The following is a 26,414-nucleotide window of genomic DNA, read 5'->3' as shown; positions in this document are numbered from 1 at the left end:
AGTAGCTTTGGTAGCCTTTGGTTTACCTGAGAACTATAGGGATTTTCAGAACCTGTATTACCATTTAATGATGGAAAATGGTGCTAGGCTAGGCTTACAATTCTACTACCCCTTCCTTTTTTTTTTTCTTTTCTGATGTTGATATAAAATGATGCTATACTTCTGCTGTTTTTTGGTTTTCCATTTCAGATTAAAAATATGAGGAGTTCAATATAAAAATAAATGTTATCAGCTGAAGTTTAGGTTATGATTGTAAGATGATTTTGTAGGGCATTGCCTTCCAGGTGGTGGTGTGAAGCTGAACTATATATTCATCATTCTATAATAATTTATTCCTGCCATACTGCTATGGCTGTTTTGCTTTATTTCTTTTGGCTTTCATTTGACTCTGCATTGAACCAGTTCATCTTGATAAACCAACAGGCGTTGCTTTCTGCTAGGCTGGTTTTCTGTCAGTTTAGTAAGTGAATGGTGCAGTGCTGGGTCAGAGGAATGCAGTTCTCACAGGTTATGCAATTAGAAGATCTCCTATTAACTGGAATAAGTCATTAAATTAAGTAAATTAAGTTGTTGTATGAAACACTGCTATTGCAGCTATGAAGGCAGATAGCTAATGGCTATGGGAGAGTATCAGGGCAATGGTAAGTTAATGTGGTTGTACATTAATCACCTCCCTAAAAAGCATTCACTTCTCAGTCAGGTTAGGATTGTTACCTCCCGTCAGACAGACGTGGTAGTTGGATTCATTGGATTGCTAATATCCATGGGTCTTGAGTAAGCTGGGGAACAGCACCAGTGCTGTATTTCTGGGGATTCATAATCTTGTCTAAATCTTTTCAGGTACCAATAATAAAACTCACTGACCAGGAGACAGAAGTGAAAGTTGACATCAGTTTTAATGTGGAGACTGGTGTGAAGGCAGCTCGATTTATCAAGGAATACATGAAGGTATCAGCCATATAGTGAATGTTATGTTACTTACCAAGGATGTGCTAGATGCTTAGCTAACCTTTTTTGGCATAGCTTGAAAATTTATTGCTGAAGACTATTTTCATTAGTACTGATGAAACATGGATGTTTTAATTTATTATCTATTGGTGTCCATTCAGTGTTCCCTTTGAGTGCTAGGTGTTTGAGTGAATAAACCTGTACACTGTGGAAGGACTTCTTACAGACATGTCTAGATCTGCAGATAGGTACTCAGCTTTGCTTCTAAAGCAAGTATCTTTTCAAGTTTTGCTTACCTTGAATTTAAGTGATGCTGAATTATGAGTACTGTCTTGCTAAACTGTCAAAAAACAATTCTTGTGTAGCTACACACTTAAAAGTTTCCTTTTATGCTCTGTAGTAAAAGTACTATTTAGAGTGAAAGCTTTGAGTATAGTAAGTGACACTGACATTCAAAGAAGGATGTAAAAATCTTACTGTTAAGGTGGGAAATAAATTTGATATGTAAGGTCTTCCATCAAATAAGAATTGAAGTCTATTCATACGTTTCTGGAATAAAAACCCCCATGTTTTAGTTCTTCCTGTGGAAACACTGTATAGCACACCACTGAAAATATTTTGCTGTTAGATGAATCTTTGTGTATTGAGATTGTGTAGTTCTTTGTTTTGGAATGTTGACATTGTCATTGATTATACTTCTTTTGCTTTGCAGAAATATTCTTTGCTACCTTACTTGATTTTAGTATTAAAACAGTTCCTCCTTCAGAGGGATTTGAATGAAGTTTTTACTGGTGGAATTAGCTCTTACAGCCTAATTTTAATGGCAATTAGTTTCCTGCAGGTAAGTCTGTTCCCTGTTTGTTTCTGTTCTTTGAAATGTTTCTTTTGAAACTTTTTGGGGTTTGTTCCTATGCCCTTTTATTTACTGTTTCTTCTGACGCCCCTTGCAGTGCTCAGCATTACTGTTATGGCTCAGAGTGTTTGACTGTTGAAAGATCCTGTGGACTACCTCTCAAACATCCAGGATCTTTTCAGTGCGAGCTGGAACAGCAGCAGGAGCCTTGTGAAAGGCATAGAGGCTGTGCATTGCTCTCCACACCAGGGCCTGTACCTGAATCACCTTAATGGTGTTTCATAAATCTGCAGGATGCAGTTTGTCTCGTGCTGCCCAGACTACTGGTACTGCATGTGCAGAGTACTTGATTTCTGTGTTTATTAAAATGGTGAAATCCAACAGTCAAGTTGGTTTTTTACTTATATGTTGGTTAGGTTTTGACATGCTTAAGACTGGCAGATGCTGTACTTGACTGATGAAATAGCCAAGTTACAATGTTACAAATAAGTTACAACTTGTAAAATATTTTTGTGAGTGAGCCTTGTGCAGGTATCGTGAAGTATGGGGTTGGCATCTCTCAGCAGCTGTGGTGGAAAACTTAGATATTCTGCTGCTGGTGGTTTTGACTGAAATATTACTATAGATTTTATATACCAAGTATAATAGGTGGAGATACAGACACAAACTGTATTTCAGTTGGGGCAACTAGATTGCCCCCCGCTTTCTGAAAACATTGAGTTTTGGATTTTCTGTGAAAAATTGGGCACTTCGTTACTGACTAGGCTATAACTTAGTATGCAGTACTTTATTGCTTTTGACTTAGGGAAAAGAGTTCCCTAATCCTCAAAAAACTACATGAGGAAAGATGAAGGAATTCTTTAGCTTCCAGATACTGCTGAAGTGCTGCCCCCTCTCGGTTATGTGAGAATGTTTTAAGTACCTGAAGGGTGAATGACTCAGTTGAGACTTATGTGCAGAAATGCTTAGCTGTTTAAATGAGAGCTTTTTGTTGCCCTGTGTTATGGTCTGAAAACTACTAATTTTTAATAAGCAGAACTGGTTTGTGTTACAGCTACATCCAAGAATTGATGCCAGAAGAGCTGATGAAAACCTTGGAATGCTTCTAATAGAATTTTTTGAACTCTATGGAAGGAATTTTAACTACTTGAAAACTGGTATTAGAATAAAAAATGGAGGTGCCTATATTGCCAAAGAAGAAATCATGAAAGTCATGACTAATGGATACAGACCATCCATGCTATGTATTGAAGATCCTCTCCTGCCTGGTAAGACTGTACACTTCTTGCAGTGTTCCAGAGATCTGGCTCAGCTTGTGCTCTCAGCTTGTGTTAGTCTGTCAAACGAGTTAAGAAGCTGCACTGGAAAGAGGCTGTTGCTGGTGTAGAGGTACAGTCAGGTAGGAGGGCTAAGGGGTATGGACCTGAGGTCTCCCAAGATTCTTAGCCTGAGTTAATTGGATTACACGCAAACAGCGCAGTTGCATAATGCTGTGGAGATCCAGAACTGTGTTGAGTACATAATAAGATTCTCTGACAGCACTGAGAGGGTAGTGAAAGAAAGAATTCCAGGAAATCCTGGAAGGGGGGTTGTTAGCAGAACAGTTCTCCATTGTTGGCTGTGAGAATGAGATTGGAAGGTATAGCTTTTCGTGCCACAGGCTGTGGTGCCATATTTCAGATAAATCACATGTATGGGAAAGAAAGGCCCAGATGCAGAACCTGTCCTGCAGGGCAGTGCCACAGAGACTGCACAGGAACAGGGGTGGCTATCTGTGAAATCCAGCTGGATGGTGGTCGTGGTGTGGAGAGCGCTTTGAACAACTGGCTTCTGGGCTGCACAGGGATCTTTAGAGAATGCCAGTCAGAACTTTGGAGTTGTATGTTCATTTGAAAGTACTTTACACAATTTTTTTTTTTTTTTTGATTTGGTTTTGATTCAGTAACCCTCAAAAATAATCAAGGTTAATTTTGGCTAAGTGCCTCAGGAAAATTTCCAGCTTTATAGTACTCAGTTTGTATTCCATTTAGACTGCCACAAGTAGCTGAAATTCCAAACCCGCTTTTTAACAAAGTCAATTTTCAGTTAATTTGGACTTCAGCACTAGCATTTCTGGAATGTAATTGGCAGTGAAAGTCCATACTGTCACATCTTGTGTGTTGACTGCTTATGTACAGCACTTTTAAAGCAAATACCATGGATCAGGAGCTGAAGTCTGGCACTTTTCTAAATACTCAATATGCTGAATGTTCACAGTTCCCCAGAAGAGGTTGCAGGCTGTGACACTCATTTGTCTAACCATGTCTCTGATATGTTTGTAACTGAGTTTGTGTCCATCATGACTCTTGTACTTGGCCAGGCATAGGTGTGATTGTGCAGAACTGTCACTGTCATTGAGATTTCCTTTAGGAACTGTGTACTTAACTTGTCTGAAGACCCATGTGAATAGCAGCATGTACCACAATTGTTTAGAGTCAAAAATCTTTACTGCCCTCCAGTTCTGTTCCTTTCTATCTGCTGAGGACTGAAGGAGAACAAATTGCATGTGCTGTGCAGTTTTTTAAACACTGCTTATAGTACTCTGGAGAAGAAAAAAAAAAACAACTTTCAAGTCCAGTAGGGAATCTGAACTGTTCCTCCTAGCATTAATCTTGCAGAAACAAAGAACTGTAGTTTAGAATAGCTGTATGCTATCAAAGAGTTGATAAGAATTAAATTCCTCAAGAGTTTGTATGAGCTGAGATAATGTAATTCTTACAGGAGATAGTGTTTTGGCGATGGAAATGAAAGCTGACAATATTTTGAAGTTATCTGACCGCTGTGTCTCATAGGGATATTTTCTAGCAGCTACCACAAACCTTCAGAACTTTCCTGATGAAGCTAGGAGGAAAATTACATAGAACATATAGGATGACTTTTTGAATCAGTTCTGATGAGTACAGCTTCCTTAGTTCCAGACTTAATCACATATTCCTGCAGTATCTAAAATTACCTGTCAAGCGTGTGTTAGTAATGTCTAGAACTGTGTTAATTAGTTTAGTTCTGCTATTCCTTCTGTCCCAGTACAAAAATCTTTTCCAAGGGTTCAGGTCCTTGCCCAGTTGACAAGTCATCAGCTCTGATTAGTTTGTGTTCAGATCCACTCAGTGTCTGACTCTGAGGATTGCTGGCAGTACTGTGAAGGAGATGGGAACAAGTTATTTTGATAAAGCGTGGGCACAGATGTCTCGACTTAAATTAGCATAAACTGCTGCAGAGTTTTACCCCTGCAAACCTGTGTTTGCACTGTATGCACAAGTTTTTAATTTTGTTTTTCAATCTTTTTTTTTTTTTTAGCCTGATCACAACTGTCTCTAAAGTTCCTGTTAAGCCTTGGAAGAATATTTGTAAAGATGGCTTCTTAATCCAAAAACGAGACAATACAGGGATAAAAAAACCCCTTCTTTTTAATTTATCAAAGATTATCAAAGTAGGGTAAAAGTGGCTCCTGTGAGTGTATGCACTAGTTCAACAGTGGGATACTGAAGGGTATAACTCATAAGAATAGCTTTAAAGTAGCCTTGTAGGGAACAGGAATATGTTTAGTGGGATTAATTTCTTTAAGTTGGAGGAACTGGTTTTTATTCAGCATGAAGTGGTGAGTGATGTCTGGCTAACAGATGAAAGGTGTCATCAGAAGGATGTGATACTTCAGTTCTACCTGCTCATTACCTTCAGTTAGTTCCTGGATTTGGAAGGCACAAGCAACAAGCTATTGTGTTGTATTGGTTGTAGTGGGTTTTGCTTAGATTCTGGTAGGTACTGTGGGGTTTCCTCAGAGATTCTCATTGTGTGCCAGAAGATGATAACTTCTCTGATTTAAGAACCAAGATTCCAACAAAGATGTTAGAAGTCTACAAGTGGAAAGTTTGTTGAAGTCTGGATTTGAGTTATCAGACTAATGTAGTGGTGATGTATTTTGAAGTAATGGTTTATACTTCATCTTTGTACATAGTCTAAGATCTTTCATCTTGAGTTAGTGTCCTAGGACAGGGTAATGAGATGAAAATTATTCTTTTAGCATTATCTAAAGGATGGAGTTGCCATAAACTTATTGTAGCTGCACGATTTCAATTTCTCAAAGCACTTGCCCTTTTTGTAAAATATGTAAAAAGTAAAAGAATTTATTAAGGAGAAGTGCAAAGCCAGGCACTCAGAAGTTTGCTCACAAGAATATATTGGAGCAGGGTAGATGATGTCATCTTAGAAGAGGTTTGTCTAAAGTTGGTCTTGCGGTATCCTCTATTGGAAGACATAACTGTTTGCAGTTGACAAATATTTTAATCTGTGGTTGTAAAACAAGCTTGGCACTTACTCAGCAGACTGTTAGGGAGGCTTGTTATTTTATACCTTTATGAACCAGGTGATTATCAAAGTCCTCCAGTCATTTCTGATGCTCAGAACGGAAATGATTTTGATCTCGTTTCAGACTGGTGGTGGCTAGAGTAGCTAAATTGCTACTTTTTAACACCCAAGTTTAAAACTTGGAGTTCCAGCTGTGCTGCTCCTTTCATGAGACAATTTGTTCTTAGTCCTGAATTGCTGTGGGCACTAATGAAAGTTCTAAACCTTTCATTCAATGTGTTTTCTTTGAAAAGAGACTCTTTAACTTGCAGAGTTTATTATGCTTCGTGTTGCTTGCTTCCGCATCTTGATAGGTCACAAGTACAGGAAGTAAATAGATTTGAGATTGGCAGCATCTATTGAGACTGTCTCTTCTAGCCTTAGCAGCTGCCCAAAATTATTCATTGCAGCTTTTCAGTATCAGCTATTTGTCATTAGAACCTGCAAATATATATGTTTGTGTGTGTGCATAAAACATATGCGTTTATAAAAATACACAGATACACTGAAGTTAGCATTTGAAAGAACCTCTTTAATGCTGAATGTTGCAAAAAGCTGTTTAGTAGCTAATGGCTTAACATGAATGGGTCTGCTTCAGTCCTAGCTCATGGTCTTACCTTTACCTTTTCAGGCCGTGTTCTTAAAACTGCTTCAGGTAAAGGAAGGCTACCTGATGGAGTGGTAATACTGATAGCAAGTGATGGAAATTTTGGACATGCTCCTTTAGGGATGAAGGCTTTGTAAGAAAGAATAAGGATTGAATTATACATGAAATCACACACCATTGTTATCTGCTAATGTACATCTGAGGATTGAAGTATGTATGATTTTTTTAAAGAGTGACAGCATTTGGGTTGCGTGCTTTAACTGATCAGTCTAGATTGTGACAAAAGAAGAATGCTCAGTTATGTAAGACATGGCTCTCTAATGAGAGTGATCTCTCAGAAGAAAATCTGTTCAGGACTGCCAATGCAAATGTGGGATCTTCTGGCTTCTTTAATATGTTGCTTTCTGGATTGGGTAGGGTCACCTCTATACATACTTGACAGGTGCAGTTCACAGTAGCTCCAGCTGCAGCCCAAGTCAGAAGCTCTGCAGACTGTATAACTGATTAAGACCTGTTAATTCAGACATTTTTATGAACTAGTTACAAGTGCAGAATGAGGCCATCCAAGAACCTATGTATGGCATGAGCTATTCTGCCTCTGTTCTCAGATCTGCTTCAATCAAGGCTCAAAATACAACTTCATTGATTTAAGCTAAACTGCCCAAGTTTACTGTAAGTGGTTTAGGGAAGGCTTATGATTTCTTTTGCTGGCACAACAGAGGAGGTAGCGACAACTGATGAACAGAATAACCAATATTTTGTGGCAGCCCTGTCTTCATTTTGGTGTAACTTTATGCAGAATATATGTCAAATGTACCTGCCTAGAATTAGGTTAGACTAAACTAATACAGATTGTTGGAGTGTGTATTCTTAATTCATTTTATGTGAATTTATAGAATCATTTAGTTTGGAAAAGAGCCCTAACGTCAAGTCCAACAACCATAGATGGACTTGAATTTAGTGGTAGGTGCAATTATGTCTGTTTAGCCACTTGTATGTATTCCATTTCTGTATTGCTTCTCAATTTAATTCTCTTACATGTATATGTTTAGAATATCATTACATGGCTGGACACAAGTGTCCTGCCTCTGAAAAACCTATACTGAATTAATCATTACTTTTCTGGTAGAATTAACATTGTGTTCTGATTTTGTGACCACTGAAATATCTTGGTCACTTTTCAGCTGCCTTAGGACTCAGTCCTTCGTGAAGTCCTCTGTGAAGAACATTACTGTGTGTTTCCTCCTAGAGTCACCGTCCTAGGTCCACACTTATCTCTGCTTTTACTTCAGAATAGTCCATTAGTAAATAAACCATTTGGAGAGGCTTCTGTAACCTTGAGCCTAGTGGCTGCTGGATGCTGCAGCAGTGCATTCAGAGCAAGATACTCAGTTATGTCAGTAAACAGGAAGTATTTCTTGATCAATTTTTATTTGACCATGTGAATTACTGGAAAAATTCTGTTTTCCCAAAATGCTGTAATGTTTTCAGTTAATTTCCATTGATTGTGCTTTTCTGTTAGAGTGGCATTATGGTCGGAGAATTTTGGAAGGATTAAAATGTGTAAAACCAAGGCTGTGTTTTTTTCCTCTGGATGGCAGATCTCAGCATGTTTGTCTATAATGGTTTGCTGGACAAAACATTTAGGGGAGTGAAGGGTTCCTGTAAAGTCAAATTCAGCCTTGTTGGATTTAGTCCTCCAAAGGATGGATTCTGTCCTTTACCCATCAGTTTTTCAAAGCAGATTTTTCATTGATTTCTTTTATTCATAGGCCCTAATCTGATTTTCATATTTGGTGGTTCATCCCTTTCTAGTGTTCTCACAGCATTTCACACATCATTCTGAAAGAGGGAACCTTTCACTGTAAGCAGTTCTCTACCCACTCAAGACCTAGTCTGTATTTTATGCAATTTGAAAGCAGTTTTATTGCTTCTTAAATGGAGTGCTGACAGTGAATTTTGGTGTTTGGTGCCAAATACATCTACAGAAAGCCCCCAAATGCTTTTTGCTAGTAATAACAAGATTGTTCTAGGTATCAGATGGGGGATCTGTTCTTGTACATTGTCACTGATACAGAAGGTGTAGCATGTTCCTAACTTCTGCAGTTCCTCACATGGCACTAGATTTGGAAAGAGTTCCAGTTAAAATGCCTAAAAAAGGGCAGTTGAGAGTGCCACAAACTTGATCAAAAAACAATGCTGTAAAAGCTTCTGGTATCTTCTATGATAGATTTTTGAGAAACTGGCTTATCCTGTGGAGATAAATATCTGTATGTGCTGGTTTTAATCTGTTGTTTTGATAAGGTTAAATAGGGTTTGATGTGAGTCTGTTTGACCTAATGAAGATAATGTGGTTACACAGGTGATATTTTAAACTGAATTTGGCCTGCAGGAACTCTACTGGTAAGTGAGACACGATGCTTTAAGCTTGGTAGGTTCCCTCTTGAAGACAGCTCTAAGAGCTTTAAGCTGATCTCTAGGCTCTGTTTCTTTCAAACGCTATATGTGAGTATTTTAAAAGCAGTAAATTGAATGCATAATGTTAAGTGTTATTCCTAAGGTCAAGTTCTTTTGTTGAGATAGGCACACTTAGGTGTTCCTGATGTGGCTAGGATGGGATAACCAGTTTAAACAGAGTTAAGCTTGTATTGTTAAGGCTTCTGAGCTTTAAGTCTGAATAATTTTTTGGTAACTGATATTAAAAAAAGATGATCTGATGACTGTCACATTATTTCAGGAAACGACGTTGGCAGAAGTTCTTACGGTGCCATGCAAGTGAAACAAGTTTTTGATTATGCCTACATTGTTCTTAGCCATGCAGTATCACCACTTGCAAGATCATACCCAAATAGAGATTCTGAGAGGTAATTAGTTCACTTTTTCAATATCCATTTTTCTGTGTAATCAGTTAGGAATGTTTGGGTCTAGATTCATAAAAGGACTATTGTTATTTATTGTTTAACTGTGGCTGTATTGAAATCTGCACAGAAATTTAAGCTGCCCAGGGATGTGAGAGTGCAATGCCTCAATGTGCAGCATTGAAATGAAGAGAGTGTGATAAAACCCAGGATGAGTCCAATGTGAGATTCTGTTAGAGTGGAAGGGAGCCAGAACATAATTGGTCTTCCCTCAAACATTCTGCTTAAAGTATTTCAAAGGAAGGTTTGCTGGTTTAATGTTTAGTATGATGCATGTCTGTATTGTGGCAGAAAGAAATGTGTGTGGTCAAATTGTTTGTTCAAACAATTAGAAAACTAGCAACAAGGCTAAGAATTTCCCTTTTAATACATGCCCCCATAAGCTGTTTTAAAAGACTTGATATGTATTTAAAAATTAAAAAAATAATTAAAAGTACTATATAAAAAAAATTATTAGAATCAGTTCAGTTTGATCATAATCTCAGAACTGCCATTAAAAGTACCATATTTCTAGACATGCCATTTTTAATGCAGTTCTTAGTGTCTTTTATAGAAACACAACCAGTACTTTCTGAGCTCTCACCTTCACAATTTCTGCTTTTTGAAAGGAAGAGGAGAAAGACAATGAAGGCATGGCAGCAGGGAGATATTTCCATTCAAGTATCTGCTCTAGCACCTTTTGTTCTAAGCCTCCATGTGAATTTGGGCTATATCAGAGGATGTCTCTTCCCTGAGACTTCCCTAAAATCCCAATGGCTTTGAGCTACCTAGCTAATCACAGGGAGGGATGGCTGTAATGTGTCACACAAACCATCTTGATACAATTGGAAACTAGTTATGATGTAAACTTCCAGCATTAATGTCATTGCAAGGTGAAATAGTTTTCCTCTTTACATCAAAGTGGATGGAGTCTTTTACTTGTGAGTTTAAAACTGATAGTAGTCCTGTAAATCCTTTAGGTTTTCAGTGGTATTAAATTTACAAAGGTTGAGACCGCACTGTGATGGAGGTACAGAAGGAGTGGTACAGTGTTGCATGTTGACATTTGAGACTGCTGGCTTAAGATATTAAAGGTCACTGTTAAATGTGTATTGGCTGACAATTCTTGGTACTAAATGAAACTTTGTTCTTACCCAAGTACAGATAGAGTAACTTAGGGATATTCTGGAAGTTTGCTTGTCTTGGGTCCTGGCCTCCATTAACTTCTCTGTTTTTTTCTGAAGGATACAGTCATTCTCTTATGAGGTATCTGTATTTACTACAGACATCAAAAAGTGTATTTGTAAAGCATTTAATGGGAGCCTCAGGTGTCATCAATACGTGCACCTTCCATGGACTTGTACTTGTTACTGTATCTGAGGAAATGTTTGAATTTTGTCACAACTGCAAACCTGTGGAGCAGTCCAAGCAGTGGTGTTCAGGTGTTATGTCCAACCTGTCTGTGAGTTCTGGGCTGTCTGTGCCAGTCAATGTCAGAACCCATCATGCCACTGGCTTGCTTGCAAGAGGAACAGCATTCAGCAAAGTTCTGTACCCAAATACTTCCCCTTGCACCAGTGTTGTCAGTGCCAAACAGCTTGTAAGTGGATGATGAGCTGTTTGGTAACAAGTTTGTTGTAGAAATCAACAGTCCATGTTTGGTCTCAGTTAAACTTGATGTACTTGGGTAATCCAGGTATGTTTGTGGGGCAGAGTGGTCCATGCTCTGTATAAAGACCTTTCTGGTGGCCTGACCTAAAGCCTGGCTGTCAGGGAGCCCTTTGTCCTGATCCATTTTTTCCCTTTTCTAGACTTGTTAATAGGTAGGTTAAACTACAGCAGAACTGTAACTATAAACAGTGGGCTCCATTTGAGACCAGGGACTGGCTACATGACATTCTACTAGAGGGATCGGGACTAAATGAAGAGTACTTAAAAGGATAGGAAGTTGCAGGAGGCTGAACTCCCCAGGCTGAGTTTATTGAGTTTTGTCCTAATTGGGGCCAGTGTTTTCTTAAGTGGGATGGTTTGTGCTTGAACTGTCTGTTAGGTTTGAATTCAGATTTCCTCTTTCCAGGGAAGGTTTCTGTGTACAGAGTTCTGTTTCGTAGATGTCGCTCTCAGTAGATTTCACATCTTTCTTGGTGATCGTTGTGATTCTTTTTCAGGGTCTGACCAACACAGATGACCAAATGTCTCCGTTAATTTAAGGCTTTCTAGACAACTGCTGCTTCTGATGTTCCCAGTGGGGAAAAAAAAGTCAGATTTTATTCCTTCAGCAGCATAGGCCTTTTTCTTCTTCATGTTCTGTAGTAGGAAGTCCCTCAGAATAATAAGGGATAGATTCACATCACTCTTACTGCCATCTTCATTCAGGCTTCCAAATAGAACATGTGAGATGTAGTGGGAATTAAAAGCTATCTTCTGTCCTGGAAAAGCTTTCTTCTCAGTAGAAACAGTAATCAGCTGAATCCTGAAGGTAATTCTTACAGCTACAGAAACTACTTTACTGTTTTGTCCCCAGTCAATGCCACCTGTCCCCTTCCAAGAACAGCTCAGGAGAGCTTGATTGACAGTTTGGTTGATTTTATTAGAGCTAACAGCTTCCTGTCATCTTGGAAAAAGAAGTTTCCTTTTAGGAAAACAGAGACTGATCCATTTTGAACTTGTACAACTAGTATGCAAGGTGAAATTTGGTGTTGTGTCTTCAGCCAAGGTGATTGAAAATCATGATGGATTTCTTAATATTTAGGGCCACATGAGTCTAGCTGTTAAATAACAGTTATGGACAGGATATCTCCTGCTTAAGGATTGGTGTCAGTATGTGTTTTGAACAGCTTTCATATGATCTTTGGCCCTAGCCTGTCTCTGGGAAAGAGTGTGCATCTTAAGTGAGCTCACCTCTTTAGTCTGTGAGGAATGATATTTTCATAGAATCATTCAGGTTGGAAAAGACCCCTAAGATCATCAGGTTCAGCTGTTAACCCAGCCACTGCTGTGTTCACCATTAAACCCTGTCCCTCAGTGCCATATTTACATGGCTTTTAAATACACCCAGGGACAGGAACTTCATCACTTCCCTGGACACCCTGTTCCAGTGCTGGACAACCTGTTTGCTGATGAAATTTTTCCTAATATCCAATCTAAACCCTCTGTGGTGCAGCCTGAGGCCATTTCCCCTTATGCTTTCACTTTTACCTGTTCATGTGGAGTTTGACTGGAGCTTTCCATATTTGGTTTTGCTGAATGTGATTTCATCACTCTGATCCTTTTAAGAGCGATCTTAAGATTGATTTGCCCAGTAGTTGCGGTGTAATGAGAGTTAGAAAGTGTCCCTGTGAACCAAGGTCTTGCAGTGTGTAAAAGGAGGAGCGTCTGAGTTCTTACTATAAAATAAGCTAGGCCTGTATATATCTTATTCCTGGTCTTACTGTATGATAATATAAAGGGAAAAAACTTAAAGGGACATCTTTCTCAGGAGAGCTGTCTAATTTTACTAACCAGTTAACTGTATTTTTTCATGTCTTCCAAACAAGCATCTTTGAAGAATTGGTTGTCTCAGACACTAGTAGAAATTTTGGCCGCAGTCAAAATAAAAGCCCCAAATGCGTGAAATTTTCTCATAATGAAAGCAAGGTAGATGAATAGGTTTTTTGTTCCTAAGTTTCTTCAGTGTTGAAAACAGATTTAAGCACAATTCCCAAATACTTGTTTTAAGAAATTGTTCTTTGAACCCATGGATATGCTTGAGTCCCATACATAGGAAATGGTGTTCTTTGAGATCAGTATCTGGTTTGATCATGCTTGCTTCCTCTTCTTTGCTGCTATATTAAGTATATGTCAGTATAACCTTAATCACCTTTCAGTTTCTGATGTCTCATAATGAATGCTTTCAATTTTGCTGCGCAAGCAATGTAGCATGGATCTGCCTTTGGACTCCTGACCTTATAACTGAGTGAATTTCCTTTTTTCTACCTTTATACCAAAAAAGAGAGTTTAGGGCTTTGATCTCCATGCTCTTTGAAAGAAACTGGTGGGAGAATTTATTCCCCCATTCTGTGCATGCAGCTCTGCCACAACTGTTGGTGTAGCAGTCGCTTCACCTATTAGGCCTATTTGATAGCAGGCATTTTTGGTATATCAGTCACCCAGTCTGATAAAAATACCAACCTGTATTTTTCATTTTGCTTCTGGTATATGAAATCGTGACTCTTGATTTACTTCCAGGAAAGTTCTCCAAGAAGCATCAGGCTTGACAAACTCCTTATATGTATCAGCTTATGTTACTCAGCCCATGTTCACTTTCTGGTTCTAAGACCACAGCTGGTGGTAGTTTTAAATTTATGCATTATCCTGGAGTAAAAGCTCAACTATTTCTGAAGGCATTCTCAGATGAAATTTATTAACTGCAAGATTTCCTTCTCTGTCCTGGTGCTGAAGAGACCCAGTCTGGTGCATGTTTGAGTCCCATACTGACATTCCTGTCTTGAGAACTGTGAGGGCCACAGCTGAATCTCTGCATGGTCATCCCTGTCTTCATTCTGTCTCCTCTTGCTCAACTTAGTTTCTGAGAAACCGAAACTGCATTGAGTATTCAAAATGCTGCTACATCATGGGAGCATACATACATTAACAAAATGTGATCCTCTGGTTTATTTGTTCTTTTCTTAGTGTGCTCTGCTTAGCTCTTGAATGTTCCCAAAGAATCATCTGTTATAACCCAGAGCTTTAATTTTTAAGTGGTGACAACCACACCTTTAATCTGCATGTAAAATTCAAGATTTTATTTTCCAGCATGCATCATTTTATCTACATTACATAAATAGAATGGTGGATGACATACATTCTGTCCTGGTGGCTCATCTGCAGCTATTGGACTTGTAATTTAGGTTATATAATTTGGTTCAATGTTTGCTTAAAATGCTGGGCTGACTTTTTTAGTACTAACAGTAACATGCCTTTAAAGCTGGAAGATTGACATGGAACATGTGGTGTTTGGTCTTGCATGAAATAGTAATCCCTAGGACAATAGAAGTATTGCTACTTCAAGTGTTACTATGAAACCTAGTAAAGGTAGTCTAACTATATTAGGGTTTTGTATGTCCTGCCTTCCCATTGTACACCTAAACCAAAAGAAAATTCCAGTACAGGTACCAGGTACCTTTGTGATGCAAAATACAAAATGAACTTTAATATAAACATTGAAGATTAAAAAAATTAACATTACCTGTTCCAAAGTGGTAACTTTGCACAGCCCATTTGTATACACTAGTAATTTCTTCATGTGTCTTGAGCATGGAGTTTAAAGTTAGTGTTTCAGTCACTAGTCTCTGATGAAAAGAGCTTGAAAATTTATCTCTCAAACAAGAAGACAGCTCACTCCTGCTCAAGAAGTGCGATTCAAATAGCTGAATGTTGGGAAGGTGTGTTGGAAAAAACACTGCTTTGTTGATAACTGGTCACTGTTCAGCAGGACCAGGTAAGCTTTTTCTCTGAGCCTCTTACTGTTATGAATTTATTAAAATTCTGACTTGTTTTGGAGCCAGTCCGTTTCTTGTTGCACTACCTCACGATCCATGGTACTTCCTTTATACTTGTGGGGGCCTTAACACCTTTGAAGTTGTTTTGTAAATCTGGAAGCAAGGATTAGTGAATGACTCTCTCCAGACAGCCAGTTGTGGTGCTGGGATGTTCATGTTTTCCGTGCATCCCATACCTGTTTATAACCCAGACTCTGTGGAAAAACTTTCTGTATGGAGAAATGCAAGAACCATAAATTGCTGTTATCAAGTGCACTGTTACCAGCATGTACATTCTTTATAGTTAATATGCTCTCCATTTAGAAATACAGAGTAAAAATCTTACCTATGTGTCACTGCTTGCATGTTAGTATGGTAGAAGAAAAATATGAATATAAGTGGTGCTACAGTGGATTAAATGGTGTGCTAAAAAAAAGAAGGTTCAAAAAGATTCTTTGCTTAGGGATATCTTAAACTGACTTTTAGCATAATTTGGTAGCTTGTTAAAATGCTTGCAAATATGTAACCAACAGTCTTTGTTTAATACTTAATTGAAAAATTTTTTTAGCACATTAGGTAGAATCATCAAAGTGACCCAAGAAGTGATTGACTACAGGGCCTGGATTAAAAAGAAGTGGGGGAGCAAAATTAATTTATCACCTGAACTTGGTAGGTATAGCAGGAAACCAACTTAAAATTTTTTCTTGAATTTGATGTAATTCAAAATACTCATGCCTTGAAATTAATCATTCAGATATACAGGAAAAAAATAAAAGGAACTTGTAACTTTCTAACCCAAGATTAGTTTTCTCTGAGCCTGTTTTTCAATTAGCTTGTTAAACTGCAGCTCTTCTTAGACTTCAAGGCCCACGTGTTTGTATTCTGTGCTCTTAAATGATACTTATGTTTTCTGTTAACAGATAATAGGTTGAAAATAAGAGACCAGATAGCTCTCTGCAATGGAGAACAGCAGCAGAACAGAGACTCTGAACCACCTTACAATCAACACTTGGCATTGTCATTGGCCAGTACACAACAGTTATCCTCTGGTTCATCTGCCTCTTCCGTGTCATCACTCTCCAGCAGTGACATTGTAAGCTTTTTCTTTTAATGGGTTAAACTAGTAAGTAGCAGAGTTTATCTTCAATGCCTCAGTTGATATGATAGCAGTTAGTGTGATACTATCCCAAAGCTGCTACAGCAAATCAGTAATGTCCCCTCCTCAGAAAAATTACTGAAATTAAATATTTTTCTAATTAAATAGAATGGGTCTTATTTCCATCCTAAATCCTTGGTACCCTTTGTGGTAGTAGTTAGATGTAAGGAAATATAACAACCCAATTTAACAGTAGCTAATTAAGCAGAAGAGTAGAAATGTCTTCATATATTCTTCCATTAAGCAAAATCTTCCATTGTCAAATTCTGATCCTTGTTCCCCATACCTGAAATTGAACATGACCATTAAATTGTGCTGTGAAGGTGAATAATACTCATTATTTTCAGCCAAGCAGTTAGTTCATGTTTTAATGGTGACAGGGCACTTGAATAAAGTCTTGTCAGCTTCCTTATTTGAAAGTAATTGCTGGGCTTTATTATAACTTCCTGGAAGAGGAGGCTGCAGTCTCTTGAGGTATGTTCCCAGATTCTTTAAGGTTCTGCCAGGTGGTTTCATTTTGGTATAAAGTTAAATGAGTGCAGAATTGGGCAGTGCAGATTATAAAGCACAGCATTACAAGGCATGAGTGGCTCACTGTACATCTTCTGAAGCATTTTGTCGTAGGTAGAGGCAGTGATGGAACAAGATGTAATATGCAGTCAACTATGATAGTGAATAACTGGATGATGCCAAGAGAGGTCCAAATACCTGTTTCTTGGCTGCTTTCAAAATCTAGTCAAATATGGAATTAAAAATTGGGAATTGTATTCAACAAAAATTTAGTAACTTTTGAGGGACAAGCACTGCCTTTATATATTCTGGTTACTTCCTGTAATTACTTTATGCTACTGTTTTTTTGGTGTTGAATTGCCTTTTTATGCCACCTTCAGTAAACAGGACAAATGTTTTAGTTGTACCATCTGGCTAATGAACAAAGAACAGCATGATACTTGCCAGTGACACTATTAGCCATGCTCCTGGTTTAAGTATATCAGTGGGAAAGATTTTGCTGTAATAAATTTTATGAAAAAATGCAAGTATTTCCTTATTACATTGGGAGTGCACAGTATTGTGTGGTGAGTCGTTATGAACTCCCCTTAGTCCTGTTTAACCTGATGTTGAAGGTGAAACTTCATTGCCTGATGCCAGAGAAATTAATGAAAAGTGAAAAGAAAGCTCTCAACAAGATAGAACTGAAATCAACTTTGGCATTCACAAAGTAAAAGGAAATGCTACGTTTTCTAACAAAATAAAAAACCATGTCCTTGTGAGAAAGGCCAGGTCATATGTCCTTAGCAGACTGTGATGGCATGTTATCTTAATTTGGAATGGAATGGTAGGTTTCTGACAAATGACTGATGAGATCATCCTACTCTTACTTGGACATGTGAGGAGGAGCAAGTTCTGGCTGAGCAGTCCTGAGCTGCACCTGCTTCAGGAAGAGAATCCTATTCTGCCATAGTCAGGTGATCTGTGCCATGATCTGGCATAATGCTGTGCCCAGGTTGCAGTAGAGGAACATCTGGCATGTGTGCCAACTTGGTATTCGTGCCGAAACTTCTGGTGCAGTATTAATAGGCATGATGTGGTGAGCTTTGCTATCAGCTTCAGAAGAAGGTAATTATGAATGTGGTGCATCTCATCACTTTGGAGTTACATGTAGTGTTACCTCTGATCTTGTGGAAGGCTTGTTCTTTGGGAAGGATTCTGTTTTTATTTAAAGTTAAATCCTCTAAACTTTTGCAATACTGGAAGACTGAAGGCAAGGTACAGATTATAAAGAAAATGCAGGTGACAAGGAGACCATAGAGTTACAGCTTGCTGACCTCTTCCCAATAATTGAAGTTTTATTTTAATAGCAAGATGTTATTCCCTATGTTGCTATGAACCTTAAGCACAAAGTCTACATTAAGACATTGTTTCAGGAGGTGCATTTTTCATGACTGCAGAATATCTTTTGCTGTTTATGAGGTGCAAGATCGTATCTGCTAAATTGGAGGGACTAGATAGCGTATTTGCTTTTCTACTTACTGCTAAAGTTTCACTGGTAATAGTGATCAGCTGCATCTGGTCCTTTCTGAGTTCTCCTACTAATATAATAGAAGTCAGCTTACTTGTGTTGAGGAAGAGGTAATAGACTTGGAAACTTGTGACATTACTTTGTCACACTTCCCCTCTCCAGCCATCCACTCCAGCACAGTAGTAGTTGTATTCTGAAGTCACCACATCACTGTTCACTGGTGATAAGTCTGGAGGTCTTGGCATGTGTTTGTCAACATGTCCTGGAAACAATATTGGCAGCATATATTGAGTGTGCAGGCATTATCAGAGCAGTGCAGTATTGCTCATAGGGATCCTAGAATTTTTATTAAACCCTATAATTGGATAGTTGGTTGCAATACAGCATGCTCTATGGTTTTTAAAGATTTTCTTCCTTGGAGTTCTGACAGCATTACAGATTTTGCCCTAATAATCTGTAAATATGACTCAGCAGCTGAATAGATAAGGGTTCTGGTGTCTTGGACTTGCGAGTCTGTCAGCTGAAGCAATGAGTATAGATTAATTCTGGCAGCAGGAGAACAGGTTTCAGAGCAATAACAAGGAGCATGTTTTTCTCGAGACTGGATTGGCATTAACCAGAGCTACCATTCAGAAGCCAACCTCTCAATGGCTGTATATGCTCAGAAAAATGGAAGTGTAGGAATATAAGAGCCTACAGTTACTACCCTGAGTTCTCCATACTGGTGGCAACCTTTTGAAGATGAGAACTTGGGTACCAAGTTGGGTAAGAACTTGGGTACCACTGGGGAACAAGAGAACTGCCTCTTTCAAGGACAGTCTTCTCTTTCCCCATATATTTTAGATTTATGTGCTTTTTCTCAGCATACCATCTGAAACTCAGGAGGATGTTGGCTTTCATGTTTGCGCATCTAGGATTAGCTTGCAGGAGAACACGCTTCTGGGCTACCATCTACACAGCCCAAAATTGGATCTAACGAGACCAAATCATAATTTGAACAAAAGGTACCCTTTTACGGATTTCCCGGAGTAGCAAAGCTATTTACAAAATGCCTTAATCTAGCGCACTCTGGCCAATGAAATTCTAGCCATGGTGTCTTTAGTAGGTGTCTTAGCCAACTGCAAAATCTTAACCACAAAGGACATCTTTTCAAAGGGCCAGTAAATTTTGGATCAAAGACCTTGTGCAAGAGAAGCCTGTTCTTTGGGTGTCACTGTAACTGTTAGTGGGAGAGCTGTTCAGTTTATGGGGTTGCCTTACTGCACGTGTCAATACAGAGCTCTGACTCACCAGTACTTCTAATACAGTTCTTCTCAAGGTACTGAGTATTAAAATTCCTGCCTTGTTACCTTGGATCTGTGAAGAATGTAAATATTAGTGATCAGGAGCAAACTAAAGAACACATGTTAAAAAAATCTTATGGATACAAGGAATCTGGTTATCAGATCGTATTAGACTGTACACATATTTTTCTCAATTATGTTAATTATCAAACTGATCTATGTAGTAAGTCTTCTCTCAATGAAGCTTTCTGCTGATTTCAAATACCCTATGCTGGCCTGAAAAAATGCTGTGTATATTCCTCACTCCTGCAAACAGGTAAGTTGTACAATACATTCCCACATGATCCAACAAATGTTGAAGTGAATAAAGGAAGATGATTTATAAATGTCTTTGTCATCAAGGACAGTGAAAAGTGTGTGAATTTTTACTGTATGGAAGCAAGAATCAAACTGTTCCACAACAGAAAACAAGCCTCTGGCATTAAAAAATCTCACCTTCACACTGAGTTAAGTGATTGCTCTGAGAATCTGAAACCAGATGGGAATGAGCTAGTTCACCCCCAGCTCCCTACTTGTTTTGGCTAGTTGGAGATGTCAGTCTCAAAATCCAAGCAGTGACCAAATTCCTCTTGAAAATGCTCTTTGTGTTGGTTGCTTGCTTGCTTGGCTTTTTTTTTTTTTCTGGGCGCTTTTTTTTTTCATTCTGGACCTGCACTCTGTAACTGGTGACCAGGATTTCTTGTTGCTTAAGCATTGTGGAAAAATGCTTTTCGTTAGCTCGGGAAATCCTAGAGTAGTGCTAGAGAATAGCTACTGCTTGATCAACAGTCTCTGCCGAGTAAGAAATAATCCTAGGTATGTTTTTGCAGTCTCATTTTGGTCTGGTTTACTTTGTGGTGCTAACTGCTTTGCAGTTTTGATGATGTGATGCCAAATAAAGCTTAATATTTTTATGTGACAGTGATGCCTGCATATCAGTAGCAGATAAAATGGCTCATAGGAAATTCTCCTGTTACCTTATGGATAGATAATGTCATATCCGTCACAGAAACTCCGAGTTGTCTGCTACAAGTTTGGTTCTAACAAATTTCATACACCTTCTCCATGTTTCTGGTGATAATGTTGTGTGGGCTTCTAAGATGAGATAATTTTGTGAAGACCTCTGAGTTCTCAAGACAATTAAGTCATGCCAAGGTAGTTGAAGTTTCAGTGAAAAAGGTACCCCTGTAGTCTAGCTTTAGAGGTGACACAGTCCTTGCCTCTTTTTAACTTCTTAACATTTAGAGTGTCTTCTTTCAGACTGTTTTTGAAATTTTAACTGTAACCCTTGCAGGGTTATAAAAAGCTTTCATCAGAATGTCAGTGCGTAATCTCCCCACGGTTCAGCCCCATCAGCTGGAGAATATGCTGAGCTTCAGTGTTTTGTGAATGTGTCCTGTCACTGTATTGTATTATGTATTGAGTACCTTGATTGAATGCTTACATTCTGAGACTAATATATAAATATGACTGGTAAGAATAAGACTCATTATTCTTACAGTTCTGCTGAATGCATACAAGATCCACACTTATTTTTGGAACTGTTACTTGCTTTGCAGTAATTGAGGCTTAGTACTTGAACTCAACATGCTTAATGAATTTATCAACCATCTCACCTTCCTTCCTATTAGCCAGACTAAATTTCAGTTTATTAGCAGGAACTATTGTGCTTCCATATTCAGAGAGAGAGGTGATAGAGTATATGACGTACCTTGTCTGGATAAATGTGCTTTTTTAAAGTGATTAAATTTGCAGGCATAAGGCATGCTTATCTGCAGTAGAGAGACAGACACTTCAGAATATGTAACAGCTCTTCTTGTAGTCTTGTTAAATCCATCTTAATGAATGATTAATTTGTAGAGTTGTAGTTGAAATTGTATGTGTAAGGAGTGAGGGCAAAAGGAGGTTGCCTAATAAAATTCTCATCCTGAGAGCAGGAGCTACACATGTTTCTCTCTTCTTTCTATATGCCTGAATATTCTTGTGTCCTAACCAGAGTAACTGTTCAAATATGTATGAATAGTTGATCATCTTTGTATAGAATAATGCAGGTTTTGTCTTAAGCTTCTCCCCTTCCTGAACAAATAGAGGCAAGCTCTTAAAAAAGCCTCTTAATGTTTAGTTTTCAGAGAGATGGAAGTTCTGGCTTGCAGATAGGTTGTCTGCAAATAAAGCAGTGGCAACCCTAAGTGCAGGACAGCCTGATGTTAGTGGGGAAAAGCATTTAATTGACATTTGATTTGGGGCATTTAAGAGTGTAAGCCCCCAAATCCTTTAAAACTGCATTCTTTTTTCTTATTCTTGCTGTGCAGATTACTATCACTTCCTGTGGACCAGAAGGGAACATATTTTTCTAGTGCTGCTTTTGCCTATTTTTCACTGTATGGCCCCATGTTTGTTTTTGAGGTTTTTAACCTGTATCTCTGACAAAAGGACAGTGTGGTGTTTATATTGTCTTGTGCTCTTCCTCAGTTCTTCTGTATCAGTTCCTTGAGCAGTCTCTTCTCCATATCCACTTGAAGTAAATTTCTGCAAAGCTGCAGGAGGCACAATTTTGAATACAAAATTCTAAAGTAATTTTATTCAGTAAGTTGTTCTAAGCAGTAGAGGATGCAGAGGGAATTTGTAATTCAGCAAGTAAAGTGGGATTTTTCTGATGTGAGGTCAGTGAAGTAAGGAGAGAAGCACATAATTTTGGAAGAGTTGACTTCAGAGTAGTTTCTGGTGCCAAAGTCTTAAGTTGTAATCTTGCCATATCTTAACATTCCCTCCCATGAAAAAAAAACCCCACAGAGGTACTAAGTAATTTTAGGATGGAAGAAAACCTAAATTCAGTATTTGTAGTCTAGTATGGTGCATGTTCAGCTTTCATAATGAGTCCTATAATTTAATGCATAACTTGAAAATTAAACTGGAAATATTTTTATATTGTTAACAATACAGACCAGTTGAAAGCCTGTGAAATGAAAATATTGGGCAACAAAGGAAGTTTTAAATCACACACTCTTGGGGCCTTTTTTATTTAAGATGGCTCATCTGAAATACAGTGAGTATTGATAAAACATGGAAAAAGCTTGCAGTCAGACCTCTCAGGATATAATGAGCTGTGACTGAAGGGGTACTGTACTTGTATTTAATCTGGTAGATACTAATTAGATAATGTTTTCAGTTGTCCTCCTGTAAAACAAACGTGAATGCTTTTAGAGGATGCATATTTTTCAGTTTGCTTGTGTGTCCTATATTCTTTCACTTTTCCCCTTCTGTAGTCACAGTGACCAATTTCTTTTTGCAATGAAAGGCAGAAAAATCAACCAATTTCACCTTAGCTCAAGACTTGTATTGTTTATAGGCTGGCCAGTGGAAGTGCAGCAACTGTATTGATGCAAATTATCTTGTGATCTTCCATAGAAGTAGAAATTTTGTTCATCTCAATTCTACTTTATTTACACCATAGTTGAAGTTATGGCTCCACCTACCAAGAAGGAAAATGGCACACAATGTGGAAGAAGTGGGTTGAGGGCGGGGGTTGATCATAAAGTCACCTTGGAAGCACGGTGTTTTATCAAGCAGAGTTAAGTACGCTGGGGCTAAAACCGTTCAAGTGAGAGCGTGCATTGAAGCTCTTCTCCTGCACATGGCCCCAAACTATGACATGTCTGAAGTTCTCTGGTGTTGCTTTATGTTCAAAGGAGTGTGGTTTTACACTTTACTAAGCCAATTCAGTAACAGGATGTATTTGCTAGCCAAATTTCCTTTCATTAGGTGCTCCAGCATTTCTGCACTGGTGTTCACCTAATCTTGTGGTGAGCTGATTCAGAAAGTAAAACTAGTAAGAAGGGGATTACTGTTTCTGTGGTTCACCTCTGTGGATTAGCTCATAATAATGTCAGATTCTACTGCAGGTGTAATGGAGAATGCCAGAATGGGAAAAGAGGCAGAAGGAGTTAGACTGGCAGCAGTAATCTGTTAAATCACTGTAATTATAAGAAAGGAGAGGAACACTTTGAAAATGTACAATGTGAAGTGTTAATTATAAACAACAATTTTCAGTTCTTTGCTTTCAAAGATGGAACATGATTTTTACTGTACTGGTCATTGTTCTCTCACAGCTTCCAGCTCCTGAATGTTATGGGAAAGAGGAAAAAAAAATTGTTTAATTAGTGGAAGAGATTTTGAGAGTGGGAACAATAAGGATTTTTTGCCAAGACTTCTGTAGTTCATTCTTGGAGACAGGGCCGAAAACCCAAATACATCACATTATCAGGCGACTTGCATTCTATTGTTTAAGTTCTTATTTCTGAATACTGACTTTAGGATAGTTAGACTCCTTTAGCATTGAGCCAAACTTAAACAAACTGGGGTCATGAATTAGGCTTAGGTGACTTCAGCTTTTAAGAAAGCATACTGTCTTGGAAATGGAAAAGCTCTGAAATGGTAGCTATTGTTAACTAAAAAGTTTACCAGGTATCTTAAGCCTTTAGTTACTAATGGAATTGAAATAACCTCTTATGGCCAGACCTAGTTAGTAATGAGTTTTTGGTAAGTAAATATTCTCTTGGTGATGAGGTCCTGGGTCTTTTTATGATGGGAAATGCATTCTGCAGAAGAATAAAGGATTTTATTTTGTTCTCCTCCTGTGTCAGGAAGAGAAGTCTGCATTTTAAGATTGCTTCAGTTCTTCATCTGTCATATGACTGCAGTGTTTCACTGTGTCTAGGCAGAAGTTCATCAGTAACTCTTGAGTTTCTAGGTATCTTCCATACTTTGTTTTTTCCAGCATTAAAGTAAATTAGAGTTCTCGGTAATCAGGGCTATGACAAGTAGAAATCTTCCTTCTGGGTACGAAGTTCTTAATCAGGAAGTTGAAACTGATTAAAGAGCATGTTTTAAAATGGAAATGTCCCAGGAGGATACACCTGCATGTTGTAGTCTTTCTTGGTTTCCAGAAGCATATCTTTAGAAGATACTTTCCTTGCAGGATGAGGTACTCTGTCAGGCATTCACAGTAGTACTATTCAAGAGATCAGGAACTTCTCTTAGCTCTTAGTGTAGTCTTGTAGCTTTATGCCTACATTATCTGCTAAAATCAGTTGAGGGATCTTAACCCCTTTAGTGAACATTTATCTTTTTTGATGTGACCTCTGTAGCCCTCACCCTAGTAGTGGTTAGAGCTTTTGTCTTCCAGATGCGTATTTAATGTGTCAAGAGTGTTACCTCCCATGTGTTTACTTGTAGGTCATCTGAACTTCTTTAGTGCTTCAAGTTTGCATGTTACACTTGAGAATCTGGTCCAGAAGACCAAGAAAGATTTAATCCTTCAGTGTAGGCAGTGCGTATGGAAAATCAGATTTGTTAACATTGGGCTCAATTTTCCGATCCGATATTAATCTTTCAGTTTGAGAAGGGTAATGCTGCTCTTCACAGAAAGATTTTGTTGCTCTTGAGGAGTCACGATATCAACTCCATTCAGTAATCCTATTAGCAAACCAGGAATGCCTTAGAAGAAAGAAATAACCTGCTTGTATGAGATGTTTCAGTGAATAACCCTTGAGGCAGAAGAACATACCTATTACAAAATTAAAATAAAGCAACACAAGCTTCATTGGTGGTGAAATCTAATCTCAGTTAAATTATATGACACATTTTTCTCTTCCATCTACTACTCTTTCTCTTTTGAGCAACTCTTTGTTGCTCAAAAGCCCCTTAGAAGTCTCACTAATGAGAAGTGTCCCATCTGGGTTAGGTATGTTCACCGTCAGGGATCTAATTGTATCTAAGTAGAAGAGAAAGGGGAGATCCTTTGAATGGAGACACTAAAATAGTTCTTTGGTCAGGTTTGCGAAGGCTGCATTGCAATGGATTTGCACATTGGTTTGGCTAGACAATAAGATCCCTTTTTCCATCCTGTCTGCTAGCTCATGGGTACCTGTTGAGCACATGGGTACATGGTGAGCATGCTTAGAACTTGTCTGTTCATTTCCCTCTCTTCTCATAAGCTTTTTAATAATTCCATGACCCAAAGTGTCCAGTCTTTGTGGAGACCTTAGCCTGTTCCCACAGTGTTGATACTGTAGGCTTGGGTAAAAGAGAAAAATGCCATCTAATCCAGGCATCAACTAAGCTTAATTTTTGGTCAGTGCTACAGCATGTAGTTTCCCACTATGATGAACGTATTTATTAAAGAATAATTATCTGATCCCATAAATAAGAACTTTCTGCACAGATTGTTTTACGAGTATGATGTGTCTGTGATGAATTCATGATGCAGCTATCTGCTTCACAAAGGCATACTCTAACTTTTATCACTAGTTGAACTAATAGGAGAACAGCTCCCTTCTTTCTAGAACTTATTTTTTAGTAAGCACAACTTTATAGAGACCAGTAAAAGACTGGTTGTTCTAACAGACTGGTTTTATTGAGGGCTCTTTCTACTATGAGTATTCAATTCAGCTGGGATGCAAGTTTTGCTTTGTAGTAGCTCATTGGTTAGGCTGCTCAGTATTCACAGTTGTCCATCTCACCTATATAGTCTTTTTCCCCAGGAAAAGCTTTGAAATATTTTTTTGTTTCTGTTCTTGAGCAGCTGATTCTCTAACTGAAGAATCTAATTTAGAAAACAAGGCCATGTGAGGGCAAGTAGTAGTGCTGGAGATCTGTTTAAAGTTTGTGTGATTTAAGTGAAGATTCTTTGCTTCCAGGCAATTAATCT

General features: G+C 38.3%; 1 protein-coding gene across 2 annotated transcripts in view; it reads left to right on the top strand.

Moving 5' to 3' along the window:
• The window catches only part of TENT4A (terminal nucleotidyltransferase 4A), a gene marked incomplete at its 5' end in the record, with an annotated part of 55,894 nt that overhangs the window by 17,762 nt on the left and 11,718 nt on the right, over positions 1-26,414 (top strand). For both annotated transcript variants that reach the window (XM_082294024.1, XM_082294023.1), the window contains 6 exons: positions 841-948; positions 1,661-1,789; positions 2,856-3,069; positions 9,529-9,655; positions 15,776-15,876; positions 16,128-16,300. In XM_082294024.1, the coding sequence (XP_082150150.1) occupies positions 841-948; positions 1,661-1,789; positions 2,856-3,069; positions 9,529-9,655; positions 15,776-15,876; positions 16,128-16,300 (852 nt within the window). The remainder of the gene's footprint in view (positions 1-840; positions 949-1,660; positions 1,790-2,855; positions 3,070-9,528; positions 9,656-15,775; positions 15,877-16,127; positions 16,301-26,414) is intronic.

This window comes from Coloeus monedula (assembly GCF_965178545.1).
Source record: "Coloeus monedula genome assembly, chromosome: 1".
Lineage (NCBI taxonomy): Eukaryota > Metazoa > Chordata > Aves > Passeriformes > Corvidae > Coloeus > Coloeus monedula.
This window is presented reverse-complemented; position numbering and strand designations above follow the sequence as displayed.